The sequence below is a fragment of the Lottia gigantea genome, assembly GCF_000327385.1.
Source record: "Lottia gigantea unplaced genomic scaffold LOTGIsca_671, whole genome shotgun sequence".
Lineage (NCBI taxonomy): Eukaryota > Metazoa > Mollusca > Gastropoda > Lottiidae > Lottia > Lottia gigantea.
The window spans coordinates 8,137-17,820 of record NW_008710288.1 but is presented as its reverse complement, the minus strand read 5'-3'; the positions used below and the strand labels follow the sequence as shown (position 1 = coordinate 17,820).

Here is a 9,684-nt window from a genome sequence, read left to right as displayed (position 1 = left end):
GAAGGATTGTCACTAGTTATAATGAATTGATATTAAAGATAAATACTAAGAGAAGTTAATTATACCACCCGGTATCCATACAACGTGTTTTTCTAGACTTATTTATAGATCAAACAATGTACACGAAAATAGGTGACGCATTCTGCCGCCGTTAACGAGTTGGTTGCTCATGAAATATTGGTCAAAGTGAAGGATTAATAAAGAAAATCGAAACAAACCAATTTTTATTATTTTGTAGAATATCTGAGGAAACATCTAAGACATAAAAAAAAATTTTCGTTTTTTTAACTTTGACGAAATTCGGTGTTGAATCCTTATATCCACGAAAATAGGTTACACCACTGTAATGTTAAACAATCGAAACCCAATTGGAAGTCACTGACGTCTGTGAATGATTTTAAAAGCCAGTCACGTTTTTGTTTTTTTTGTTTTTTTTTTTATTTCAAGATAGATCAAAGAGGTCATACATTGTTTGTTTATGTGAATGGTCAAAAAGACTCAAGAATTTGTCCTGAACAGTAAGTATGATATAAAAAGATATAGTCAAAATCTTGGCACTGTTACAGTTTCGCCTGCCCCTCTTTCCAGTGAACTATTGACCTGAAACTTGACAGGAAGATTCTTTATCCAAATTTGTTCTAACTATTAACTGCAATTTTTAGAAAATTCTAAGGCTTTTGAAATTTATTTGTGAACATTGGTAAGGTTTTCTGTCCAGTTAAATTTTTTAATGTAAACATTCAGATAATAAGCTGATTTAAATCATTTGTTAGATATAATTCTCATGTCATATTTAAGATAGTTACCTTTAAGGTAACTTGACTGAGAAAGACAGTTTTGACAAACATCACATTTTAAAGGTTTATCCCCAGAATAAAATTTCATGTGATATTTAAAATAATTCGAGTGAGAAAAACACTTTTCACAAACATGTATTTAAAAGGTTTCTCCCAGGTGTGAATTCTTATGTGAGCCATGAGCATACAAGCTCTACTTATATGGTCAAGTAAAAGACTTTTTACAAACATCACATTTGAAAGGTTTCTCTCTTGTATGGATTCTTATGTAAACATTTGAATTTCTGGAGTGTGCATAACACTTTTTTGCAAACATCACACTTGTGAGGTTTCTCTCCTGTAAGTATTTTCATGTGATTTCTCACAGTTCAATACATTAGGATTAAATGTAGACTGATTGGCAGGGATTTTGAGAAAGTTTTTTTGTTGGACTTCAATAATAACTAGAACCGTTATAACGGTACCGAAGCAGTGCGCATCCAACCTGATACATCGATAAAACGTTGCATTTTAAAGTCACAATGGGATTTCTTACCGGAAAGAAAAGCATGTAAACGTTCAATAGTGGAAAAAATCGTTTAAACCGTTTACCGTTCGGTAGTGAAAAGACGCATGAATTTGATACCAAAAGGTGTTAACATTCGGTAGTAAAAAGTCCAATTTTCAAATAGCTGTAACGTTAAAAGTTCAATTCGCACAACAAAAATGAATATATTTTTGGAAAGGTACAAAATTTGTGTTTCGGCCAAGAGGTCAACAGAGGTCAAATAAAAGAGAATATAAGCCTTAAAAGTGTTGAAAATTGCTGTTTTGGGACGTTTGTAAAAGCGAAAATAGATCAATAACCTTTGACCTTCTAAAGACCATAAATGGTCAAAATATCAAAATTTTATAAATTGTAAATCCTATTCCCTTTTTTAAAGTAAAAGGCCTAAACAAAATGTAACTCTATCAGATATTGTCCCAAATAGTGCTTTAATTTTTTGTAAAAATTCGATGGTGAAAAATGCAAACTTTTTGAGTTATAACAATTTGAATTATTTATGGTAAAAGGTAAAAGTAACCCGGATTTGCCACGCTCACTGCAAAAATTTTGTGTTGTCTGTAATAATGTATATAATGTCAAATAATGTTCAAATTGTCAAGTGTTTACAATCATTAGATCATGAGATATTCGTAGTTAACAGTTTTTTTAAGGCAACGGTGACTGTCGGTGGATTATAGAAACCGTTAAAATTACACAAAGTTACTATAGAAGTCAATACAAAATTTTCAAGTTCAATTTTAATCAAAATATCAAGTGTTATATATCATTTGAAAGAATAGATTGCGTGTAACAAGGACAAAAGATAAATTTTCGCTTATGTAAATTAGGTCACGTGATAGACCTTTTTTTAAGTTAAAAAAATTGCTGTTTTAGGACGTCTGTAAAACCGCAAGTATATGTTGCACATCAAAAATCAAAGTAAGAATGGTCATCTTAGATCAATGACCTTTGACCATGCAAAGGTCAAGGTCATTTACGTTAAAGTTCAAAAATGAAAATTTTTAAAATTGTTAAACCTATTCCCTTTTTTAAAGTAAAGAACACAAACAACTGTAATCATATCACAAATTGTCCTAAGCAGTGATCTACTTTCATGCAAAATTTCTAGGATGACAATTGCAAACTTTGCGAGTTATGACAATTGCAAATATTTCAGGTAAAGGTAAATGCCCACCGGATGTGCCACGCCCACTTCAAAAATTTTAATTTGTCTGTGATGATGTTTACATTGTTAAATAATGTTCAAAATTTCAAGTCTTTACAATCATTAGATCATGAGATATTCGTAGTTAAACTTTTTTTTAGGGCAACGGTGACTGTCGGTAAATTATAGACACCATGATTTTACGCACAGTTACTATAGAAGTCAGTACAAAATTTTCAATTTTTAAAACGCGCAATTTTGATCAAAATATCAAGTGTGATATATCGCCAAAAAGGAGAGATCATGCACTCTAAGAATATATAAGAAATTTTGTTATATGTTAATTAGGTCATGTGACAGAGCTCTTCAAAGTCAAAAATCGCGATTTTCAAATTGCTGTAGAACCGAAAGTTAACAATGCACAACAAAAGTGAAGATATTATCGGATATATCTCGTAATGGGCAACAACTTTTGTTCAGGTCAAAAGGTCAACAAATGTCAAATAAAAGTAATATGAGCCTTTGAAGTTTTGAAAATTGTTGTTTTGGACGTCTGCAAAACCGGAAGTATATATCGGACATCAAAGATCAAAGTAAGAATGGTCATCCTTAGTCAATGACCTTTGACCATGCAAAGGTCAAGGTCATTCATGTTAAAGATCAAAAATGAAAATTTATAAAATTGTTAAACCTATTCCCTTTTTTAAAGTAAAGAACGCAAACAACTGTAATCTTATCACAAATTGTCCTAAGCAGTGATCTATTTTCATGTAAAATTTCTAGGGTGACAATTGAAAACTATGAGAGTTATAACAATTGCAAATATTTCAGGTAAAGGCAAATGCACACCAAATGTGCCACGCCCACTTCAAAAATTTTAATTTGTCTGTGATGATGTTTACATTGTTAAATAATGTTCGAAATTTCAAGTTTTACAATCATTAGATCATGAGATATTCGTAGTTAAACTTTTTTTTAGGGCAACGGTGACTGTCGGTAAAGTATAGACACCGTGATTTTACGCACAGTTACTATAGAAGTCAGTACAAAATTTTCAATTTTTAAAACGCGCAATTTTGATCAAAATATCAAGTGTGATATATCACCAAAAAGGAGATTTTATGCACTCAAAGAATATATAAGAATTTTTGTCTTATGTTAATTAGGTCACGTGACAGAGCTCTTCAAAGTTAAAAATTGTGATTTTCCAATTGCTGTAGCACCGGAAGTTAACGATGCACAACAAAAGTGAGGATATCATCGGATATATCTCGTATGGGGCAACAACTTTTGTTCAGGTCACAAGGTCACCAAAGGTCAAAGTCACTAGATATGAGCCTTAATATTTTTGACAATTACTGAAAACATAAAACCGGAAATAAAAAAAATACGAATCCAAAATTCAAAAATCGGCTTCCTAGGTTTTGTTAGCAATTGATTGCAGATTCTTTAGACACTGAAGCTTAATATCGATTTTTACAAAAATTGGTCACATCAAGATGGCGTCTAACACTTTACTTCCGGTTCAAATTTTTTCATTCCAAAATTATTATAGGGACAATTTTAACTAATTTCAAAAAGAATTTTTCAAATACCTACAAAATTCCGGAAGTTGAAATTTCAAGTTTAGAGGCGAATGACGTCAAAACCGGAAGTGATATGTCAAAGTTACGGTCAAAATAGATGCAGAATTAGAGCAGTACTTCGAAATACGTAATGAATGGTTAACGTCATACGTCATTTCCGGTTGGAAGAAAATGCGTCATTTTACATTTAAAGAGTAGCGACACGTAAAGTATAAGAAATAATAGTGTCAGACAATGTGTGACATGTGCAGTTTTGGCTGGGGAGCGTGACCAGAAGTAGACAAAAAAAAAAAGGAGAACGCACTGCAATAATATTTTCAAACTAATGTGGTTGACAAATTTTATTTTAGAGATTGATTTTTCCAAAGAAAAAAAACTGCAGTATATTATTCTTTAATTTATTTATGTATGTATCGGTTTAATAGTAATTGTATTCGTTGTGATTTTTCTAGCATATTTTCTTTTTGGCAACATTTTAAATGCGTGAAATGACTTGTTTGATTAAAGGAGTCTTAAGAAAAGACAAGTCATTTTAACTTTCAGATGCGGGTAATTCTGGACACACATGGATTTTAGTCTTAAGAAAAGTCATTTTGACTTTCGAACGTGGACACACATGGATTTTAAACGCTCAAATTTCGACGGTGAGTTGTGAACACCTTTTATACGCCCACATCTCTCTATGTGGACGTATATTGTCGGCAGCCCTGTCCGTCAGTCCGTCCGTCCGTCTGTCCGGCAACATTTGCTTTTAAATGCTCTAAAAACTACATTTTTTGATGGAATCAAATGAAATTCGGTATGTGTATCCATATTCATAAAACGAAGATCAAATTCGAATTTGAGCTATTTTCGACCGTTAGAAGCAAAGTTATTGCCCTTGCCCCAAAATCTTGAATATGCTATTACTCTCTTAGTTTTCAACCAATTTTTATGAAACTTAAAATGGATGTTATTGGACCTAAATCGAAAGGTTTGAGATAGTTTAGTTTACTTCTGATAAAATTTAAGGCTTTTTCAAGATTTAGGCCTCTTACGTCAGTTTCTATCAACATCAATTGCTCGTAAACACTCTAAAAACTAGAGTGTTTGAAGGAATCAAATGAAATTCGGTATGTGTATATATATTCATAAAACGAAGTTCGAATTTGAGCTATTTTCAACTGTTAGAAGCAGAGTTATTGCCCTTGCCCCAAAATCTTGAATATGCTATTACTCTCTTAGTTTTCAACCGATTTTGATGAAACTTAAAATGGATGTTTCGTTTTTACCATAAGCATGCTGTGAAGTGCGTATATGGCTGTGGTCCACTATCTTTTATTTTTACACATGCATGCATTGAGCTGCTTAAAAAGATTCCATCATAGTCAGTCTATTCTGTAAGTATTATTCAATCCGTAATTTCCATCTAAATTATAAACATAAACTAATTCAGGAGTAAAGAATCAGTCCGTATCACATTGAACTTCCTGTATTGATTTTTCCTTGAGTTGTATGTTGGATGTTGAAAGTCATGTTTTCTATGTTGAATAAGACAAAAACCCATCAATGTCAGGTTTGTGAAAAATGGTTTACATCAGCATCAAAGTTGAATGTTCATATGGGAGTTCACACTGCAAAGATTTTGAAATGTGAAGTTTGTAAAATGTGTTTTACCAAACCAAGTAATCTTAACATCCATATGGAAATACATACTATTGGAGAAAAAATCCAAGAATGTGATATCTGTAAAAAAAAAATTTCTAAGTCACATGAACTTGATGTTCATATGAGAGATCACTTTATAGAGAAACCTTTCAAATGTGATGTTTGTAACAGGAGTTTTGCTCATGTCAGTAAACTTAAAGATCATATGAAAGTTCATACTGGAGAAAAACCCCACAAATGTGAAGTTTGTAAAAGAAGTTTTGCTGCAGCAAATACACTATATGCTCACATGAGAACACATACAGGAGAAAAACGTTACCAATGTGATGTATGTGAAAAACGTTTTAGCACAACCAGCTATCTAAATGTTCACGTTAGAATTCATACTAAAAGAAAACCCTACAAGTGTGAGGTTTGTAATAAGTGTTTTACTCAGGCAGGTCAACTTAGTGCTCACAAGAAAACTCATACTGGAGAAAGACCATATCAATGTGGTGCTTGTAGTAAATGTTTCAGCACAGTCAGAAATCTTGATCTTCACATGAGAATTCATACTGGAGAGAAACCTTATCATTGTGATATTTGTGATAAATATTTTGCAACTCTTCATGGTTCAAAATACCACACGCAATTACATAACGGCATTTCAGAGAAACCTTATAGATGTGAAGTTTGTGAAAAGTGTTTTATTCAACCACAAAATCTCAAAGTGCATAAGAGAATTCATTCTGGAGAAAAACCTCATCAATGTGATGTGTGTAAAAAATCTTTTTCCTGTACAAGTAATCTGAAAGTTCATGAGAAAATTCATACTGGAGAGAAACCCTACCAATGTGATATTTGTAAAAAATATTTTACTTTGTCTAGTAATCTTAAAGTTCACCTGAAAATTCATACTGGAGAGAAGCCTCATCAATGTGATGTATGCAAAAAATGCTTTTCCCGTGCTAGTTATCTTGATGTTCACATGAAAATTCATACTGGAGAGAAACCCTATCAGTGTGATGTTTGTGAAAAATATTTCACTTGGGTTACTAATCTTGATGCTCACATGAGAGTACATACTGGAGTGAAACCATACCGTTGTGTTGTTTGTAAAAGATCCTTTTCTCGTGCTAGTTATCTTGATGCTCACATGAAACTTCATGATGAAGAGAAACCAAATCTAGTTACAGAACAACATGACAATTTCAATGACAATTTCCATCTATCACAGGATCTGTTACATGCACAGTCAGCAGAACACACTAGGGGCCTTATTCTTGAAAACGTAATTAAGGAAACTTTCAGTGTATAGAGATACAGTAATATGGTGTGGTTTGTAATCTAAGAGATACGGTAGAATAAATGGATCATAGAAAACCAATTTTAATCCAATCCTATTATGTTTAAGTTTTATTTTAAAACCAAAAATTTAATTTTTCATATTTTTCTTTTGAAATTGGGTGTGTTTATTTATTTTTTAATTTTATCAGGGATGAGGTTTTAAGCAATATTTCAATAAATAATTTGTAAGTGATATGGTAGGTTATGGTTTTTATTATTGTAAGTGACAGATAAGTCATGTATTGGTAATATTTAAATTCAAAATAATGAATTAGAGGAGAGATATTTAACAATCTACAAAATTCTACAAAAATTGTACCATGCACAGTGGAGCCTTGTATAACGGGTCAACTACAATCTGGAAACCCTGATATATGCTATCTACACACTATTTGTTGTTTTTTTCACTGCTGTGATCTGCTCCAATTATTAAATTATATAGTAATTACTATTCACCATCTAGTCTTGCTCAGTAGTCACTATGAGTATTAAGAACCTGCTTCTGGTTCAGCAGTATTAAAGGATTGTAAAGAGGTTTTCTAAATTTTTTATGGGTATTTTCAATTTGTGATTCCGGCAATTCCTTTTTTTTTCCCGGCAATTCCACTAAAACTAAGCGTTTAATGATGTCACAAATCACTTAATATGCTTGAATCACATATGGCCGCCTGTGAAAAATATTCTAAAAATTTTATTAGAAACCCTCATACAATCCCTACAATGGTGTCAAAAGTTTTATTTTATTGTTATATTTATGCTTTGTTATGAAATAAAAGCGAAAAACAACTGAGTTTTTAAATTTAAAAGTTTAATCATGCGTTGGTGACAGGTGTCAAAATGTGAAAGAAATAATAACCGTAATTATGACATACATGGCATGTTTTCTGCTTTCTGTTTCAAAAAATATATAAATAAACGAGGCATCACTGTACTAAAGAAGTATTTTTTTTTTTCACTGTCTCAGTAATTAAAGTTTTACAGTCTATGACAAAAAAAAACGAAAACTAACAATTTTTTTTTTACAAGTTTTCTCAACATTTTGAAAATTTCCAAGTAGACATTCCCTGGCTATGTATCAGAAATTTAAACAAGATAAGCCTACTTTCCTCATACATTTTCAGTATATCAAGAGCAGTCACCTATCTGTGTCAAATCATTCCAAAAATCTAATTTGTGCAAGATATTGTTGATTTAAACAAACACACATTATTTAATAAAATTCTGACATAAACTGTCAACTCTATTGCCAACAAATATTGATGCATTTTTACTAAGTCAAGGGCAATAACTCAAATTCCGTTGATAGAACTATTGTCAAATTCAATCTTGACTAAGATCTCATCATTAAAAATGATCATACCAAATTCCATTTAAATTGGATGAAGACTGTAGTCTCTATTGAGGGCAATAACTAAAAAACCGTTCATTGAAAGATCGTCAAATTTGAACTTGTCCAAGATCTCATACTTATCATACTTAGAAATATTCTCAGGTATAATTTACAACGTTTTTGATAATGAAAATGTTTTACAAAAAAAGTGAAATGCTTCTTTAAATTATTTTTTCAAATGACCCAAAAATTACCATCTAAATACACCACTGGACTTGAGTATTTCATACTTGGTTGATTGGTTATGTTTTACCTTGCTTATTTATCTTTCTTTCAGTTGTGGACAAATTGAAGATTGTAGAATGTATTCTTTAAGTAGAATAGCTTTATTAACACGATGTAGACCAACATCCAGGACTTTTGGCTGTTTCAAACAAATTCCTTATGTCAAAGTGCCAATGCTACTTTCAAACCAAATAACAAATTTTTCCTCAACTTCTAAAACTTTTATAATAGATAAAAGAAGGCAGAAATCATACTCAGTGAAATTTTATAAACCAAATCAAGCAGTGAAATTGATTGATACAGATAACAATGTTATTTGTGAAACAACTTATGTTGAAGCTAGAAAACGTGCCTTAAATGAAAATATGAAACTCTTTGATATGGAATCTGACCCCAAGAGAAAATTTGTTGAGTTTAAATATGTCACTGGTAAAAAATTTTTTGAAATGAGTATGGATGCTAAGAAAGAAAAAAAGGAAATGAAAGAAGCTATGGATGATTTGAAGATGAAAACTGTGCGATTAAAATCTGATATTATGGACAATGATGTAGATATCAAAATGAAGACAGCTGTAGAGGGTCTAAGTAAGGGACATCCAATAAAAGTTTGTATACGTCATCGGAAAAAATCTGGACCTGTAAGTAATATTCTTGAACGGATGGTAACAAGGTTTTCTAAAAAAATTATGTGTATTTAGGACACTATTATCATTAGCTTCCACCATTCCAATCTTCAATCAGACGTCTGTGATTCCTGCAATTCCTCTAAAACTAAGTTTTTGATAAAGTCACTTATTGCGAAATAAGGCCCCTTCGTGATTAGTGACTTCATAAAATGCTTAGTTTTAATGGAATTACATGAACCACAGATGTTTGATTGACAATACACATGANATTTTTTCAGAAAACCTTCCAATCCCATTATGAAACAATAAACGGAGGCCAGGTGTGCTACATGCTGTGCACGTTAAAGATCCCTCGTTTATTGCAAATCAAAAAAGAGCAGGCTAATGCTGCTGTCC

General features: G+C 31.7%; 1 protein-coding gene across 1 annotated transcript; it reads left to right on the top strand.

Annotated features, from left to right (window-relative positions):
- Positions 1-5,337: 5,337 nt before the first annotated feature.
- Positions 5,338-6,883, top strand: LOTGIDRAFT_202699 (hypothetical protein; the record flags this gene model as incomplete). The annotated part of the gene is made up of 1 exon (XM_009065102.1): positions 5,338-6,883. A coding segment is annotated over exon 1 (1,308 nt), but the record flags the coding sequence as incomplete, so codon positions are not given.
- Between the last annotated feature and the right edge of the window lie 2,801 nt (positions 6,884-9,684).